The sequence below is a fragment of the Pongo pygmaeus genome, chromosome 4 (genome assembly GCF_028885625.2).
Source record: "Pongo pygmaeus isolate AG05252 chromosome 4, NHGRI_mPonPyg2-v2.0_pri, whole genome shotgun sequence".
Classification (NCBI taxonomy): domain Eukaryota; kingdom Metazoa; phylum Chordata; class Mammalia; order Primates; family Hominidae; genus Pongo; species Pongo pygmaeus.
The window spans coordinates 173,226,136-173,245,518 of NC_072377.2; the positions used below are offsets into that span (position 1 = coordinate 173,226,136).

The 19,383-nt window shown below is 44.9% G+C and overlaps 1 protein-coding gene and 2 long non-coding RNA genes across 14 annotated transcripts in view; 1 reads left to right on the forward strand and 2 right to left on the reverse strand.

Annotated features, from left to right (window-relative positions):
- Positions 1-19,383, forward strand: part of TENM2 (teneurin transmembrane protein 2) — a 1,186,617-nt gene that overhangs the window by 1,132,747 nt on the left and 34,487 nt on the right. For all 10 annotated transcript variants that reach the window (XM_054488238.2, XM_054488240.2, XM_063665336.1 and 7 more), the window contains 5 exons: positions 2,480-2,712; positions 4,195-4,349; positions 5,550-6,424; positions 13,493-13,668; positions 15,303-15,538. In XM_054488238.2, coding sequence (XP_054344213.1) covers positions 2,480-2,712; positions 4,195-4,349; positions 5,550-6,424; positions 13,493-13,668; positions 15,303-15,538 — 1,675 coding nt within the window. The remainder of the gene's footprint in view (positions 1-2,479; positions 2,713-4,194; positions 4,350-5,549; positions 6,425-13,492; positions 13,669-15,302; positions 15,539-19,383) is intronic.
- LOC129036710 (uncharacterized) lies at positions 13,997-15,390 on the reverse strand. Its single transcript, XR_008502626.2, has 3 exons — positions 15,293-15,390; positions 15,146-15,211; positions 13,997-14,858 (listed from the first exon to the last, which is right to left on the reverse strand). It is a non-coding gene; the product is annotated as an uncharacterized LOC129036710 (long non-coding RNA).
- The window catches only part of LOC129036709 (uncharacterized), a 42,241-nt gene continuing 39,751 nt past the window's right edge, over positions 16,894-19,383 (reverse strand). For all 3 annotated transcript variants that reach the window (XR_010126461.1, XR_008502625.2, XR_010126460.1), the window contains exons 3-4: positions 18,267-18,425; positions 16,894-17,244 (exon numbers count right to left, since the gene is read on the reverse strand). This is a non-coding gene — a long non-coding RNA (uncharacterized LOC129036709). The remainder of the gene's footprint in view (positions 17,245-18,266; positions 18,426-19,383) is intronic.

A 19,383-nucleotide genomic window follows, 5' to 3' on the forward strand; every position in this document is an offset into this window, starting at 1 on the left:
GGACAGCTCTCCTTCATGATATTAGGTCAAAATTAGACAAAAAGTAGAGTCAAATTGCACAAGATCATAACAGTCAGTGGAAAGGCCATGCATTGAAAAAGTCCTCTGCCTTCTTCTCAGGCACCCCAAAAGTGGCCTGTTATAGGCACCCCATTTGAGCCAAATTTTAAAAATAAGTAGAAATGCCCTGGAAGGACATTTTTCCAAGAAATTCACCAACCTCATGTGATCTTTGCCACAGCCACAGGTATGGAGGCATGGCTGTCCCTCTGACGTGAGTTTCTCTGCAAGCATCTTGGTGAAAACAGGTATGAGACCATGGAGAAGAATGGTCTCCCTAAGCAAGAACTGACCTCACACCCTCCACTGCCTGCTCTTCTGCCAGAGCTTTTGAAAAGCCTCCTCAAATCAGGCTCCCTAGAAAGTCCAAAATTAATTATCTCTCTCATAGATAGGCACAGATGTGCAATGCCTTGATCCTTCTGTTGATAATGCCAGCTACTGTTCATTCAGTAACAGAGTGCAGCATCTAATTAAAAAATGGCATGAATTTTTCCCTTTCTGCCCTAATTTGTTTTGCATATATGGATAGTCTCTAATGACTTAATAGCCAAAAAAGAAGAAGAAAAGAGGAAAGGAAAGGAATGAAACCCAGGTAGTCTACGCTTTAGTTATCTGGGCTGGAATTTCAGAAAATCTTTGACTTCTAGTTCAGGGATGTGTCTTAATAGCAATCTGAAGAGAAACTGGAATGAAAGACCATCTCAACTCCACACAGATTGTTCCTAAAAATAGCTTCCTAGTTCTTTTTTTTTTTTCCCTTAAATCAGAGAAGACCCCAAATGGTGGTGTTTTAATTAGTAATTTACTAGCTAATGTCAACAGGACAAATGCATCCAACACTGTCATCTCTCTCACCTTCCCTCCACCTCTCCCAGCCCCTGTCCTCCCATCACCCCAAAGTAAAATTGAAAAATAATAGGAAAAGGCTGGTTGCATGGTTTATACCTATAATCCTAGCACTTAGGGAAGCCAAGGCAGGAGGATCTCCTGAGGCCCGGAGTTTGAGATCAGCCTGGGCAACATAGTGAGACCCCATCTCTACCAAAAAAAAAAAAAGTTTTTAATTAGCCAGGCATGGTGGAATGCACCTGTAGTTTCAACTACTCAGGAGGCTGAGGCGGGAGGACCACTTCAGCCCAGGGATTTCAGGCTGCAGTGAGCTAGAATTGTGCCACTGCTCTCCAATGAGACCCTGTCTCTAAGAAAAATAAAATAAAATAGCAGGGGAAAAAAAGGGGGCCTGTGCCCATTTCAAAACCTAGTCTACCACACTGAGGCAGAAAGGCAATTACTGCTTGCATCCTAGAGGTGCTGATTATAATAACCAGTATAGGAATAACATAAGCACCTATTCTGGTCCCAACCTCAAACCAGTGACAGGCACTACAAAGGGAAGAACTGCAGGGTTTTGAGCCAGAAGGAACATTAGCAATATCCAGTATGATTGATTTAATCCCCCCAGCCCCTGCCAAAAACCTAAGACCTGACACAGTCAAATGACTTAAGCAAGGTCACCACCAGCTGGCTCAGAATTGAGTTTAGAGTTTCCTGTGTTTTAGCCCTGAGCCACTTCTGCAAGCCTTACTCTGTCCTAGTTAGCCTCACACAGGGCAGCCAGACACATGGCAGGGGAAGCAGCCCAGGTCTCAGAGGCTCATGCCTTCCTAATACGCTTCACACACACAAAGGTATTAATCCCCTAGTGTGGCTGAGGGCCCTGGCAGACCCTGGCTCATGCCTGTGACCTCACTGTTACCTAGATTTGAAAAGTGCATCTCCTGTCTCAGTAATTCAGATTCCAGACACAGTACCCGCAAGATACCCACATTTCTTTACACTAAATGCCAACTTTATCCATATCCACACTGAAGAGCAGTAAAGAAGCAAGCTCTGAGCCTGGAGATTGGGGGCGGTTCTGGGATGCTTCCCATGATAAAATTAGGAAAACTCCAGGTCACCCTAGTATTAATGGCCTAGTAGGCTGGAGGCATAGGTTAAAATGAGAACATTGTCACATGGAAGTGTTCGTCTATCCCACTTGAGAATATACTAAGCCCTTAAGGGGAAATTAAGGAGAATGCACACACATGGACTGTAGTTGGTCTTGAATAACTATCCTGCCTACAAAAACAGGGTCGGAGTGGGAGCTCTCGTACTGGCTAAATGAAGCAACAGTTGTTTAGCATGGTGGGAAATGAATTTTCTAATAGCATAAGGAGCATAAGTCCAATTAGAAGTAGCTAAGAACCATGATGTGTTAGAACACTGAGTTTGATGTTAGATTCTTTCCAGTTCACTAAAGTGGAAAGACACTAGAGAAGGTAAGCGTCTTGCTAGGATTTTTGTCATTCCTTTGATCTAGGAGGCCAGCTCCATAGCCCCCTCCTCATTTCTCTTTGTGCTTCTTCTACTAAAGCAACAACCCGGCACACAAGTACTACTTGGCAGTGGACCCCGTGTCCGGCTCGCTCTACGTGTCCGACACCAACAGTAGGAGAATCTACCGCGTCAAGTCTCTGAGTGGAGCCAAAGACCTGGCTGGGAATTCGGAAGTTGTGGCAGGGACGGGAGAGCAGTGTCTGCCGTTTGATGAAGCCCGCTGCGGGGATGGAGGGAAGGCCATAGATGCAACCCTGATGAGCCCGAGAGGTAAAGGACATCAAGGAAGAGTCTCCCGCCCCAGATAAAGCTTTGCCACCAGCTTGGCTTTCTTCTTATCAGAACTTAACTAAGCCCAGCAGTCCAAAACACAGCTTTCCCTGTAATCATTTAACTCAGATAGATTGCTTTGGTATGTGGATGGGTGTTTAAAAAGAAAACCAATCATGAGGTCAGGAGATCGAGACCATCCTGGCTAACATGGTGAAACCCCATCTCTACTAAAAATTACAAAAAATTAGCCAGGCATGGTGGTGGGCACCTGTAGTCCCAGCTACTAGGGAGGCTGAGGCAGGAGAATGCCGTGAACTCGGGAGGCGGAGCTTGCAGTGAGCCGAGATCGCGCCACTGCACTCCAGCCTGGGCGACAGAGCGAGACTCCGTCTCAAAAAAGAAAAAGAAAACCTTATTTATTTATTTGAAGTAAACTTTATCATGCACATAGGCTCCAAGTGGAAAGTGAAGGGGATTTCTGACTGCTGCCAGTCAAGAGAATCAGAGGAAATCCTGGCTCCATAGGCCAGAGTGCCCCCTGTGTGGGCTGGAGACAGAACAAAGCCCAGCGAGGGGCCTCTGGCCACGCCCAGACTTCCGTGGTAGACAGCAAATGTGTATGAAGTCGAAAGTGCAGTGCCTTACATGTTGTAAATGCCCAATAAATGGTAGTAATTAAGAATGGGTATAATTTCCAGGGGTCCAGGATGGAGGAGTTCTGGGAACCCATGGGTCTCTATTTGAAAAGGACTAAAAATACTTAACATTAAGGAGCAGTCATCTGAGAGTCCAATTCCTGTTAGCATTTTTAGCTACTGTGAAAGCAGCAGGGCAGCATGGATTAAGGAGGCAAAGCCTTGTACTTGGGCACTGGGGCAAAGACACAAAATAAATAGAAGCCATATCTGTGCCTTTCCAGCCCTGCTGCAACAGGGGAATGCTAGGCCCCAGTGTCCCCCTGGGGCATTGAAGTGCTGATTGGAGTCAAGCTTAACTGGGAATACTTCCTGAAGCATACACCTTGAATTAGGAGTTTGTAACTACAGGAATCATCATTTCTCAACCTTACTGCTGCAATCAGTTGTGAAGTATATTCAAGTAACCTACTACTAATAAGGTTTAGGGTAATGAACTTAGGAAATAACTTCTTTTCTAAAGAGAGCAGATGCAGAGTTATTTCCTGCTTCATTCATTTGCAGCCTTGGTTCATTTGCAGTCCAAGGAGCACGCTTTCGTCGGTTGCAGGGAAGAGGGTGGTGATATAGCCAGCACTCTAGGAACTATACAAATCGCAGCACAGTGCCCATGAGAAAGGATCTTGCATTAGAAGGCTAAGAACCACTGCTCTGAGGGTACTAATCAATTCCAGTAAGGTCTCTGGTCTAAGCAGAGTGCTCAGCAAGGCATCTCATCTCCCACCTCCACCCCACAATCCTACCCCTTTCCAAGAGATAAATCCACACTGCTTATCTTGCTCAGGTATTGCAGTAGACAAGAATGGGCTCATGTACTTTGTCGACGCCACCATGATCCGGAAGGTCGACCAGAATGGAATCATCTCCACCCTGCTGGGCTCCAATGACCTCACTGCCGTCCGGCCACTGAGCTGTGATTCCAGCATGGATGTAGCCCAGGTGAGACTCTTTCTTATTTGTCTTCACTAAGCAACACCTGCCCCTTGGCCTGAGGTTCTTACCTGCTTCCTGTTTGGTTTGGAAGTGGAATGGGAGGGGGAGATACAGATACAGATCACGGGGTTGTTTGGAGAAAGCCTGAGATGAGCTAAACAGTAAGATGGAATGGAAAATGTCAGATAGGTATGAGAGAGAGAGAGAGTAAGAGAGAGGGAAAACTGTTGAGAAAAGTGGAGCTGGTGACACACTCCAGCCGTGGCAGATTACAGGGCAGAAGTTGCTGTGTAATTACCTCCCTTCTCCATCATTATTGCAGGTTTGAGAATGTACTATACAGTGTTATATGTCAATCAGAACTTCCCCGTTAATCTGAAATGATTGCATCCTCACTATATAAACCTTTACTTTGTGCAGTAGTAACTAGAGCAGAGCCCTCTACAATATCACCCAAAGTGTGTGTTTAGTTTGGGCTGTTAGAGAGGCAGAGAACAGAGGCTCACTCAAATGTACAGCATTTGTTCTCAGACAGCCTGGAATATACGTTCAGCCTTTCTATAACGGCCTTTTCAACCCTTGGCCAACCTCATAAATTTCAGCTCAAGTTCCACAACAGACAACTTGCTACTGAGATTTTTATTTCAAATTCCATAGAGGAAGGATGCGTTTGGTTCAGTTTATTTTTTAAAGCAGACACTCAAGTTGTAGTTTGCTGGCGAGCCTGCACTTTGGCTCCCCTTGGATCAGAGCCACCTTCCAAGTCACATGGCTCCTTTTTGTGAATTAGATACAGGTGCCGCCTCTAAATGTACATAGCTTCCGTAGGCGTCTGCTTGGAGAGCAGAGTATGGACTGGATGGCATGGTCTCTTGTGTAGTGAACTACCTGTGCAACCATATGTAACAGCTCTGATGCTGGTCCAGCCATCTGGAGCTGAGAAGCAGCATCATAGGTAGAGCTGATGGCCTGTTCTGATCATGGCAGGTGACACGGTAGGAAATATACATTACATTATCTCTTCTTCTCCATCACATCCACTCATCATGGGCAATGAGCAGCTGGTTCAATGAAGAGTATTTCTAATACAATGTGTTATTAAAAAGCTGTCTTTTTTCCTAGATATGTAAAACCAGTAAGTGCCCTACAGTTAAACGTTGGACATATTAAAGGCTGTTCTTTAATCTGATACCACGTCATCCACAGGTTCGTCTGGAGTGGCCAACAGACCTTGCTGTCAATCCCATGGATAACTCCTTGTATGTTCTAGAGAACAATGTCATCCTTCGAATCACCGAGAACCACCAAGTCAGCATCATTGCGGGACGCCCCATGCACTGCCAGGTTCCTGGCATTGACTACTCACTCAGCAAACTAGCCATTCACTCTGCCCTGGAGTCAGCCAGTGCCATTGCCATTTCTCACACTGGGGTCCTCTATATCACTGAGACAGATGAGAAGAAGATTAACCGTCTACGCCAGGTAACAACCAACGGGGAGATCTGCCTTTTAGCTGGGGCAGCCTCGGACTGCGACTGCAAAAACGATGTCAATTGCAACTGCTATTCAGGAGATGATGCCTACGCGACTGATGCCATCCTGAATTCCCCATCATCCTTAGCTGTAGCTCCAGATGGTACCATCTACATTGCAGACCTTGGAAATATTCGGATCAGGGCGGTCAGCAAGAACAAGCCTGTTCTTAATGCCTTCAACCAGTATGAGGCTGCATCCCCCGGAGAGCAGGAGTTATATGTCTTCAACGCTGATGGCATCCACCAATACACTGTGAGCCTGGTGACAGGGGAGTACTTGTACAATTTCACATATAGTACTGACAATGATGTCACTGAATTGATTGACAATAATGGGAATTCCCTGAAGATCCGTCGGGACAGCAGTGGCATGCCCCGTCACCTGCTCATGCCTGACAACCAGATCATCACCCTCACCGTGGGCACCAATGGAGGCCTCAAAGTCGTGTCCACCCAGAACCTGGAGCTTGGCCTCATGACCTATGATGGGAACACTGGGCTCCTGGCCACCAAGAGCGATGAAACAGGATGGACGACTTTCTATGAGTAAGTGGATTTGTAAAGCATCTCTGAAGAGCCCTTCCCTTGCCCTAGCTGGCATTAGGACTGGGTCGTTTGTGTAGCTTTTTAAATTCCTTTGTCACGTTATCTTTCTAACTTTAATGATGTCTTATGGCCTCAAGATATTCATGTCCCTTCTCCCTGACTCTGAAATGATTTGCTCTAATGGGTCTCTGATATGAGCATCCTCCCTACTAGAGTTGGGAATTCCTGTTGCCTGCTTGCCGTTCAAATTTCAGGATATTGGACATGCACAGCACCTGGGAGGTAAAGTGTTGATTAACTTTGCTGATTATTCATGTTTGCCATGGGTGCGGAAATTAGAACCTAAAAGGCAAGATCCCAGTGGGGCTTCTGTAATTTGCCAATAGGTCCAGCAACACACTTGATTGCACAGACAGGTAGATAAACTCTGAATTTCCTCCTTAGCAGAAGCAGATCGATACAGATAAAGCATTAGGTATATTAAAAGATGCGAGAGCTGGTCATATTTCCCCTAACAATTATCTCATACTTAATAGTCCTGACGCTTGTTTTGCAAAAAGCTGTTTTTCCTAGCTCCTGCAGGCAGTTCTTGGTCAAAGTGCCTGCTGCTGTAGGTACTAATGGTGGGATGCTGGTTGGAGGAAGTTACTAGGCATGATTCTCCCAATGGCTGGCTGAGACTGGAGCAGAATTTATAAATATCTGGCTCTCCTAGGTGATGAAGGAGAGTGTTAACCCCTATGTACTTGGAGTCCTTGCTTGTTTTTTGTCTGGATGCTGCTGCTAGCTGAGAATGTAGTAAGTTAGGGATAGGTGGCACAGCAAAAAAAAAAAAAAGGGGACAAGAGGGAGAACAGAAAACCTCATTGTTGATCATTCCTAAATCCAGCAATGTTTACTTCCTGTTTGTATGCCAATGGTCTTGGGAGAATGTAAAAGGAAGCTGTTGCCACCTGCTGGATATTTACTGCATTGCAGAAGAATTGCTTTCCCTGGTTCTGACTTCCTTCTTTGGGCAACTCTTTCTCAAGCATCTTAATGATGCTTGAGATTTCTGAAGCATCTTAATACCCTTCAGGACACTGGAGTTTTGATCAAACTTTGCCAGCCAGTGATTCTGCCCTCAAGGGTACCATCTGAGTGCTGTTCTTGGCTGTCATACCGAGTTAGGTTGAAGCTATACACTCACCCAAACACCTCCGAGATTTTCATCTTCCTTTCTGACAGTTTCACCCAAAGACCTAATGCATTTCAGAAAAAATTTGTTGGCTCTCCTGAAAGAGGGGAAAAAAAACATCCTTCTCAGGGAGGCCAGCCTGAACTGGGCCTGGTTTACAGACTGTCATAAAGAAGCTTGGGTTCAAGTGCATCCATAGATCTGAACTCTAAAAGGGAAAGTATTTTCCAGAAAGTGTCCCTAGTTTAAGGAAAACATAGGCACGACTCACTCATAAGTGTGTTTTAAAATGTTCAGAAGTTACATTGAAACTGAATTTTTTATCTTAATTTGATAAGCTGCCCTTTTTTTCATAATGTAGATAAATCCAGTGATCACAAATTCTCCATTGTGGGGTTCAAATGTATAAGGTTTTCTTTTCTACCTGAAAAGATGGTGAGTTCCTTTTGTTTTATGGCACTTTTGGCACATGATCAGCCAATTGGAAGACACACAGCCAACTTAAAAATCAGACATAACTTCACCTCCTGTCAGGGCAGTGTGGTCAAGACCAACACTGCATAGCCTTAGCCAAAACTTTAGAGAAAGGGTGATGAAGAAAACCACACAGAGGCTGTGAGGCTACTAGAAAAGTCTGTCCTGGTCGGGAGCGATGCCTCATGCCTGTAATTTCTGCACTTTGGGAGGCTAAGGCAGGAGGATCACTGGAGGCTAGCAGTTTGAGACCAGCCTGGCCAACATGGAAAAACCTCATCTCTACTGAAAATACAAAAGTTAGCCAAGTATGGTGGTGCATACTTATAGTCTCAGCTACTTAGGAGGCAAAGGCATGAAAATCACTTGAACTCAGGAGGTGGAGGTTGCAGTGGGTTGAGATCATGCAGCTGTACTCCAGCCTGGGTGACAGAGCAACACTCTGTCTCAAAAAAAAAAAAAAAAAAGAAAAGAAAATGATTTGTCCTTCAATGAGAGCTTCCTTAGGGGGATTCCTCTCTTCCCAGTCTGTTACAGAGGGCAGGGTACAAATCCCCCTATAGGTGAGAAGAGTGGCCATATCTTTTTTTTCTGCATAGAACATGAGGTACAGAAGCCATTTATATGCTGTGTTGTCACAGTGACTGTCTAAATATGGATTTGATTATCCCCATTTTATGGATAAAGAAACTGAGGCTCAGAGAATCAAAGTGACTCCCCTAAGACCACACAGGGAGTTGGTAGTGAAGCAGGACTGGAATCCAGATCTCCAAGCCCAGCGTTCTTTGCATTGCACACTAGCGTCGTAAAGCAGGGCTATGAATGGAATTTGTAACTCCACCTTCAGACTCCACATGGGAACTGTCCCTGAATTTTTGGGAAGACGTAACTCAATAAGACCAGCCTATCAATGACTCTGGAAGCAGGAGAGAGAGGGGGGTAGGAAAAAATAACACTATCGAATCTTCCTGGACCCATTTTATGATCAGCCAGTTCCAGAAACTTCCAGGACATCCAACCCTGGAATTAAGATTTCCCCAGACGCAGGCCATTGGGTCTTGATAGAAGAAGTATCCTGATTTAGTTACATCCCTGAGGGAACTCAGGTTCTCACAGTCTTCCCCAAAAGGCAGCATCTTATACCAGAAAGCTCCTAGGTCTTAGCATCAGGATGACAGGGGTGTGGAGTCCATCTCTGCCACATACTTACTGATTGACGTTGGACACGTTATTTAACCTCTCTGAGCCTCAATGTCTCATCTGTTACTTGGGGATAAAAATGCAAATTAACAGGAGTCCTGTGCTAATCCACTGAGATAATACATTTTTAGAAATTAGCAAAGCACTTGGCATATAGAAGTTTAACTCAGAGTATAGGCTACTGGGATTTGAGAGGAATTATTAAGCACACCTCTGTCTCCTTCCTACCCCTCAGGTTTCACTCAACTAACTGTATAGTGGATACAAGAGTCAAACAGATAGAGACTTATTTTGGAAAAGCAGAACTGAAGAATGCAGCTTGCACATTAGGTCTTTTTAATACCTCACTTTGCATTTCTCCTGCTCTCTTCCCACTTCCCAGTGCTGCCTGCTGGTCTCCCATCCCCTGCAGGAGCAGAGTCTGCCTTAGCAAACCTGGGGCTCAGAGGGGCAGAAAAACACATCACCCTTAAAAAGAGGCCCTCCAGAAGAGAGAAATGATAAAGAGCCTCTTTAGTCATGTTCAACTCCTTCTCCCAATCCAGCAGCTGGGGAAGGGGCAAATGTCAGATCAAAGGAAAAGATGGAAGTTGACTTCCCATGGTGTGGGGTTCAAGAGTGATTTTACAGAATAAGCTGCCATGCGATTCATGAAGGCTGGAATGGGCCCCTTTAAAAGTTGCCTCTCTCTCCTCTTTGTCCTGGGAAGTGAAGAGCTGGGCAGAAATGGAGCTGATACGGAATGCCCTTTGGAAACCCTATCATGCCTGCTAATTTCCCAGACTAGGGAAGATGCATCTGTATTCCTGAAAAGAACAGTACTGTCCTTAAAATTACACTCTCTACTCCCTATATTCTCTCTTTCTCCACTCTCTCCCTTCTTTATTTTAGTCCTTAGCACCTATTACTCACCATCTGACATGCTGTCTATTTTCTATCTTGGTTTAGTTTTGCCCTCTTTAGCTAGCATGAGTGCAAGAATTTTGCTCCATTTTCTTCCCAGCCATATCTCCAGTGCCTTGAACTGTGTTTGGCACATCACAGGCGCTTGATGAATGTTTATTGACTACATAATTCAAAGGCAGCCTCCAGCCCCACTCCAGCCAAGGCTGGGCCAGTTCCATTGGGTTGGCATTGAGATCCCATTGCTGGAACTTACAGCGCTTCACTCCTACATGCAGAGTCATTTGCAAAAAGACCTACATCTGAAGACGCTCCTTGGGGGAAGTAAGTAGAGCTGGAGGCAGCCGAATCGTCTTAAAAGTTAAAGAAAATCTGTTTTTCTCCCTTTGGCCCATGAGATTCTAGTCCCTACCCTAAAGCTCTGCTCCCGAAAGTAGAAACTCCAGTTCCTACTACTTCTCTCATAAGGAAACTCAGCAGCCTATGCATTGTAAGTGTCCCCAAACTACAGTGGATTGGAATTAAAATCCTTGCCCTGGTCCCAGAGAATGTACTTGTCAGCAGGAGGAGAAACTGTTACTGAGTACCGCACTGGGCACCCCGTACCCAAATACTTAGAGTTGTTTTGTTTTCTGATGTTTTAAATACCTTTTGTTTCTGTTTATTAAACATGAAAGTATTGATTACAAGTAATTTCTTTTTTTTTTTTTTTTTTTTTTTGAGATGGAGTCTTGCTCCGTCACCAGGCTGAAGTGCAGTGGCACAATCTCAGCTCACTGCAGCCTCCGCCTCCCGGGTTCAAGCGATTCTCCTGCCTCAGCCTCCCAAGCGCTGGGACTACAGGCGCGCGCCACTGTGCCCAGCTAATTTTTGTATTTTTAGTAGAGACAGGGTTTCACCATGTTGGCCAAGATGGTCTCAGTCTCCTCACCTCATGATCCACCTGCCTCAGCCTCCCAAAGTGCTGGGATTGATTACAGGCACAAGCCACCATGCCCGGCTGATTACAAGTAATTTCTAAATTATGGGAAAATGCAAAGAAGAAAATGAAGATTCATCAAAATTCCATACAGCAAAACCACCATTAACATTCAAATGTCTATATTTTCAGAGAATTTCTGCTCCATATAGATACTGATATTTTTTACCCCTCCCTGAAAAAAAAAGCTACCGTCAAGGGAGTATATTTTGTACCCCACTCTTCCACTCAACATGTGTAGATTTGTCTATGCCAATAAATAGAAACCCATGTTGTCAATCTTGATGGCTTCATAGGTTTCTACTTTATGGATAGATCATCAGTTATTTAATGAATCTCCCATCAAGGAACATCTAGGTTGTTCTAATTTGTCTTATTGTAAATAGCACCTTTGTCCCCCTGCCTGAGAAGTGGTTTCTTTAGCAGGTAAGAAAGCACAGAGGAGCCCTATTGATTTAGCAGACCTAAGTCCCCATCCCTGATTACAACACCAGGGCTTTCCAGGGAGTGCATGGTCTGCGCCACCCCCTGCCTGGGGCCCTGGGCGAGTGATAGGGGTGGATCCTGAGCTCACAGACATTCCTGCTCCAAGATCTCCCTCCTCTCTCCCCCAACACCTTTACGCAGCCCGGTGTCCAGCTTAATGTGATCGCACTCTCAGCTTTCAAACTTCTGCAGAGCTTCACTGCTTCTAGTTCTTCCCAGAAGCAAAGTTTCTCAGATCCCTGAAAGCCTGAGCCAGGTCTGCAATTCTTTATTCCAAAAACATTTCCTGAGTGCTCTCTGTCTTCGATGTTGTCATCCTAAGCCCCAAGCGACAACGTGCAACAGGCTACAGCGGTCCTTTCCACTGCTCACAGGCCCTCCCCACAGGGATCCTTCTCTGAGGACCGCCCCCCTACCATCCCCACGTGCTGCACAAGCTCCAGTTTCCATCCCTCAGACCCTGCCAGCTTTTTCCCTCTCCCCAGTCCAAAGGGAGTAACCCCCAGGAGTTGAGCCACTTTTCCTTCTTTTTTACCCTCCAAGCAAAATGTCTTCATAGCTCCGCCTTCTTCCTCCCCTTCCTCCTCCAGTAACAAAACTCATCTGGGAGAGCTCAAAGGCCTCTACATGCAGACCTGGGAACGAGTCTGCTTTCCTTTCCTAGGTGTGAGACGGGCCCAGCTCTCAGAGTACAGTGGATCTTCCAAGGTGGGGAAAGGCTGTCCCAACTAGAACAAGGCTTCTTGCTAAAGGTGATGTGGGGAGAAAACTCCACAGTGTGAGAAAAGAGGAAAGATAACACATATACATAAAGAAGCAGGCCCCAGTGTCAGGCCATTTGCAGGCAGTAGGGCATGATCACTGGTGTCCCTAGACTTGGGTGCTAAGGACAACTGGTGGTAAGGGAGTCATTGGGAAACTGTCTAAGAAGGCTGCTTGGGAAGTGGAGCCATCGTGGTTTGGTGGGCACCAAAGAACAGGTTCCATGCAGCCAGGCCTTCTATGCTGAGCCAACATGTGCGGGTGGCATTTGGCACAGGCTGATTGTCCAGAGGCCTAGGAGGTGACAAGTGAGACAAGGTTGGACTCCAGTAGAAGACTCGAGGCATGGATGGTCTCAAATGCCAGATTTTTATTTGATTTAGCAACCAATGGGAAAAGAGTGTGGTTTGTTCAGCACAGAACTGACATGGTGAAACTGATATTTGGGGAATGTTGATTTGATGGGTTTGTAGAACACCTAAATTAAAAAATAAGAGAGGGCCAAGTGCGTGGCTCACGCCTGTAATTCCAGCACTTTGGGAGGCCAAGGCAGGTGGATCACCTGAGGTCAGGAGTTCGAGACCAGCCTGGCCAACATGGCAAAACCCCATCTCTACAAAAAATACCAAAATTGGCCAGGCATAATGGTGCATGCCTGTAATCCCAGCTACTCGGGTGGCTGAGGCAGGAGAATTGCTCGAACCCAGGAGGTGGAGGTTGCAGTGAGCAGAGATTGTGCCACTGTACTCCAGCCTGGGACAGAGTGAGACTCCATCTCAGAAAAAAAGAAAAGAAAAGAGCCAGAAAAGCAAGAGAAGCTCACAAGTGGCTGTTCTCTCTAACTAGAGGAAGCCTGAGACCAGGTGAAATGTTTTCCAGGAGCTGAAGTCAGTTATATCAGTGGGTAGAAGAAAGCATCACCGCTGTTTCTCAGGGCATAATAGGGTTTTGACTGTGACAAGGGGCCTCAGTGAGATGCGCCACCCAGCCAACCCACCTTTCCAGCTCTCTCTTTCTCTGGCCCTGTGAGTCTTGGGAACTCACGGCCCCAATGACTGCTGCTAACCAGGGTTTATCTTCCCCCCAGCTATGACCACGAAGGCCGCCTGACCAACGTGACGCGCCCCACGGGGGTGGTAACCAGTCTGCACCGGGAAATGGAGAAATCTATTACCATTGACATTGAGAACTCCAACCGTGATGATGATGTCACTGTCATCACCAACCTCTCTTCAGTAGAGGCCTCCTACACAGTGGTACAAGGTGAGCCTCCACCCATACCATCCTACCCCCAAACTCACCCACAGACCCAGAACCCAGCCAAGCCCAACATGTGAGTTATCCAGCCTGGGAGGACGTCCAGAGACCCAGCGTACCCCTCAGCTTTCTGTTTTATTCAAGTGTCCACAGCAAACTATAAGAGGTCAATCTTGTAGAAAATGACTTAATCAGATACAGCAGAATGTCATCTACACCCAACCAAATGTCTAGATATTTGAACTGTCTACATAGTTATCTGAAAATGTCCATTTCTACCCGCCCCCCCCCCCACATACTCTCTCCCTACCTCTTACCCTTCCATCACCACCTCCCCCGCACCAACCCAAAACACATAGTTATCTTCTCAAAGCCCATTTATTCTCCTGGCCCACCACTAGATTTCATATTTTCTTGTTCCATCCTGATTCTCTCTTTTAAGCATTTGTTTGATGAGTTGGTTGCCCTGGGACTGGAACTCTTTAACATTCTCTCTCCAAGACTGGGATCTCAAAGGTCTCTGCCCACCCTGTGGTTATTGTTGCTATTAGACATGTTTTGCAGTCCAGGGCAAGCACTGGGGCTGGCAAGAAAATGAATTGTGCCAATTAAGTTTTCTTTTAATTAAGATATAATGTCTGTGGGCTAGCCCGTTGTCAAAGGATAAAAGTGTCCTCTCAGTAGATAAATGGTGACATTTCTGGACTATTATCCCACAGCAGAGCCTGTTTCAATGACTCTATTTCTGCTCTGCCAAATGATTAATGATGTAGATTCTGTCCTTCTGTGTGACGGCTGGAGTCGCAGGAGCGACAGGTACACACTTGCTCACTGCCCCAAAAGCTGACATCTCAGAGGCCAGCCCAGGCCAGCCCCTTTGCCCAGACAATCAGGAAGCAGTGTATCTGTAAAAGGAGTCTCTGACTCACATTTCCTTCCTGTAACTTTTCGATAAAGGAAAATGTCAGAAGTCTGATTGACTCGTGTAGTTTCCACTGGGGAAGATAAACACATTATCAGCACCCACCCACTGGCTCCATCTCCCTCATGTATTTGAGTCTCTTCAGAGTTCTCTTGAGTGGGGGTAGTATCAGATGCAGTCAGCACTAAAAGCATGAGGATGGGGAAGGTTGACTTCTTCTCTCCATTTTCTTGAAGAATCCTGGGCTTTGATTTGTAGTGCATCTGACCTGTGGCTAGACCAGCAACCTTGGGTTAGATGGCAGGCAAAAGGGGGAAAAAATTGAAGTCATTTGCCTTTCTTTTTTTTTTTTTTTTTTTTTTTGGTATAAGCTAAAATATATATGTTAAGCTTCGGGAATTTGATTGACACAAATTGTGTAGGCAATAGACATCTTTAAATGTTTAAACGTGCTATTAATAGTCTTGAGTAAAAGAGAAGAAACATCACGGCATAATTATTTCTGGAGTGCCACATATTATGTTTTTCTTTATGTGGATCAGTAGTATCTCTGCTACTTACCTTCACATGGTATGTGTGCTAATTGAAGGCAGCCTTTGACTGATGGCTGCAGAGTACCATGGAAACCTATAAAAAAAAAATAGGGATTCTATTCTCTTCTGACTAATAGAGCAGATAATTTATTTCCCTATCTCCACCCCCACTTACATTTTTCCAGATCAAGTTCGGAACAGCTACCAGCTCTGTAATAATGGTACTCTGAGGGTGATGTATGCTAATGGGATGGGTGTCAGCTTCCACAGCGAGCCCCATGTCCTAGCAGGCACTATCACCCCCACCATTGGACGCTGCAACATCTCCCTGCCTATGGAGAATGGCTTAAACTCCATTGAGTGGCGCCTAAGAAAGGAACAGATTAAAGGCAAAGTCACCATCTTTGGCAGGAAGCTCCGGGTAAGTGGTTCCACCCAATCTGTTACCACAGAGTGGGAGGGGATATACCCTTTCCTCACAGAGCTGAGAAAGTTTCCCAGCTTCAAAGCCTCTAATATTCCTTTATTCCCTGGAAAAGGCAAACTGTTCACTCAGAAGGTAGAATCCATCTCCCTTTGGGACTCATACCTTGGGAAAAATGTTCTCCATTTCCTAGGACTGAAAAAGGCGGCCATTTCCTGCTATGGGGATTTACATTATGCTGCAACTAGAGACAGCTTTGGTCTTCTTTTTACACTTGCTGTCTTCTTCCTCAGTTTTCACTGTCTGGCCAGTTCAACCAATGAATTGGTTTTCGTGCCTACTATGTGCTGAGTAATTTGCTAAGTACTGGAAGAACAAAAATTTTAAAGTATGTTCTTTGCACTCAAGGAATCGAGGGTCTGATTGATAAAATATGCAGGCACAGGATGATCACAGGTTAAGTGAAAAGACAGAGGTACATGCAGGGTCTGATGGGATCCCAGAGGGATGCCACTCAGCCTGAGAGGTTCAGGGAAGATTTCCCAAGAGGAAGTAACAACTGAACCAACTGAACCTCAGTGGGGAGTTTTAGCCAACCCTAGTTTTCCCAGACCAGGCAACTTGCCCCACGTGACATTTTTTTAAAACCAATATATAACATTAATTATATTATTATTATATAATGTAATTTTATATTACATTTTTATATTATAATGTAAACCCTATGTTGTATTATATTATTATAATATTATAATGTATAATTATATACATTATATATAATTACATATATTATACATTATATGTATACATAATATAATTAATATACATGTGTATACATAATATACATATATAATACACATTATATATAAGTACATATATAATGTATAATTATAATGTATAATTATAATATATAATAATGTAAACCCTATGTTTGTATACTTATAATATATAATAATGTAAACCCTATGTTAAATGCTTTGCTTGTATTATCTTATTTTAACTTTTTCAATAGCCCCATGAGGATAATTATTACTAGCTTCATTTTTCAGATGAAAAAACAGACTCAGGGAAGCTAAATTACCGTCCAAGGACACAATAGCTAGAAAGGGCAATGCCAGGACTCGATCCCGGGTCTCTTTCTGTCTGACTCACTTGCCAGTATGTCACACGCCTTCCTGCTTATCCGTGGTCATCCAGATCATCTCAGCAGAAGTGGATTCTGCTCCAGTCACTTATCTGTCACCAAGAGGGAACAGTTCCTACCATCATGCTAACCCCTTCCCTGGGGAGGGGGAATGTAATGGCATACAAAGCAAAGGCCCTAACTTCCTGCACCTTACCTTCAGGTTGCGGGGAGATGGGAGAGAGGGGCAGATCATAAGTAAACTAAAAAATAAAAATAACTGCAGAACAAGACAAGCACTAGGAAGTCAGTAAACAATGGAACAAAGAGTTTATCAAATGCTTTGGAATCCCTGAGAGTAGAAGGCTCAGCATCGGCAAAGCTCGGGTCGTAACTTTTGCTGGGCAACTGGATTGAAATCCAGCCAGCCCAGGTGATCTCCCTGCAGAGCCAGGCCCCTCCATATTAAGATTCCGCCTTTGTCTGGCTGAAGTTTAAGTCTCCACATTAGGTTATCAGCAGTCTCCCATGTTTTTCTTCCTCTGCTGGCATCTGCAAAGTTGCAAACTGCAGTATCTTCCTAAAGACAAAAATGGAATGAGATTAGTAGTTAAATCCTTAAGGACTGGATTTCAGCGCTGTGTAATTGATTTTTGATATGCTGCACTGTAGAAGTTGTTGATTATAAGTAGTAATCGTGCCTTTTCTCTGATAAATCAGTTATGCATTTTGACTAAGTTTTCAAAATAAAGATAAATGTGGCCCTAAAATAAAGTGGCTATAATCCCAACTCCGAATATTAAAACTCTTTAATAATGGTACTTGTGGTAATTAGCCCAAGTTAGGCACACAAGTCTTATAACTGAATTTCTGCCAGGGTTAGATTTGCTGGCATCGTGTTTATGCAAATCAAAACACAGCTTTATCTATCAACACCTCAACATTTAATTGTCTGGTGTTAGTTCCTGTAACAACAATCACATATCCATTTAGCTCTCTTAAATGAAAATCACTATGAGATTATAACAGGTTGAGTGGACTGAAAATGTAATTTGAAAATGAAGGAGAAAGCCTGGAATTTATTTGCATCTCATTTATTTTAATTCAGTTCATAAACTGTTTAGTGAATGAAATAAAAGCAACTTCTGGAAATTGCAGGAGAGCAGTTGGAAGAAGGTATAAGGGAAAGGTTGGGTGTGATGTGGATTGAGGGAACTGGGGAGTGGCCATTTCATCAGATGTTTCGTGAGCCCATGGCAGGGAGTTTGCAGCCCCTAAGCCGAAGGTACCCATTGGCCCCATAAAGCTAGCAGGCTGTCTCACCAACGGCAAGATGGGCTCTTCTTTCCCTATCTAGCTTAGTCTTGCTGTGTTTTTTCATTCCTGCTCCACTGTCATATGAAGGCATGAAAGTCTTCATTTATTCAAAAGATGTTTACTAGGTGCCAACACTACAGTCAGTACCACGGAACAAGTAGACTCTAGAGAGATAAAGAAAACTGAGTGGCACCAAGTAGCTAACAGTCTCATGGAGAAGACAGTATTAGTAGTGTGATGTAAGCTATGATACAGGCCAAAAGCACAAAGAAAGGGATACTTAACTGTATCTGCTGGAAGAGGATAGGCCACGGCCTATCCTGAAATCTCGTGGGTGTAACATATCGCGGTCCAAATGCATCGGGCGGCTCTTCTTAATGAGGACTTGCTCCAGTTGCTCTGTCTTGCGATCCTGCCATCTTAAGCACAGGGTCTGTGCAGTTGCTGCAGCAAGGGAAGAGAGTTTGTGTGATTCACGAGAGCTTAATAAGCAGGCCTGGACACGGCAGGCCTCACTTCCACCCACCCTGGTGAGAACACTGTCAGGGAACCTCAACTGAACCGCAGGGAAGCCTGGAAAATATTGTCTTTTCTGAGTGCCTAAGAAGAAGATGATGAACTAAGACTTAGTAAGCACGTAGCAGAGTGCTCAGGTCTCCCGTTTGACAAGAGATCAGGAAGGGCTTCACAGAGGAGCTGGAATCAGTTCTGTAGAGTAGTAAGAATCAGCCAGGCAGAGATAGCGAACAGAGATGACAGGACAAAGAATGTCGCCTGTGGAAAGGCCAAGAGGCCAAAAAGGGAATGGCAGCTCAGAAAACTAATTCAGCGTGGCAGTGGATGTGTTTGTTAGAGAGTGGGGTAGAAAAAGAAGATGCAGCCAGAGACTGCACGTGGAAAGGAACATGGTGCCAGGCTAACATTTATCCTGAGGGCAATGGTGAGCCCTACCTGGACTTCATTAGCAGAGAGAAGATGCAGCCAGAGACTGCACATGGAAAGGAACATGGTGCCAGGCTAACATTTATCCTGAGGGCAATGGTGAGCCCTACCTGGACTTCATTAGCAGAGTGATGTGCTGGGATGTGTAGCATTAGAAAGCTCTCTCCAGCCTGGGCACAGTGGCTCATGCCTGTTTTCCCAACACTTTGAGAGGCCAAAGTGGGAAGATCATTTTAGCCTAGGAGTTCAAGACCAGCCTAGGCAATATAGCAAAACCCTGTCTCTACGACAACAACAACAACAACAACAAAAGTTTAAATAGCCGACCATGGCCCGGCACAGTAGCTCATGCCTATAATCCTAGCACTTTGGGAGGCCAAGGCAGGAGGATCCCTTGAGCCCAGGAGTTGGAGACCAGCCTGGGCAACATAGGGAGACCCTGTCATGGTGGCGCATGCCT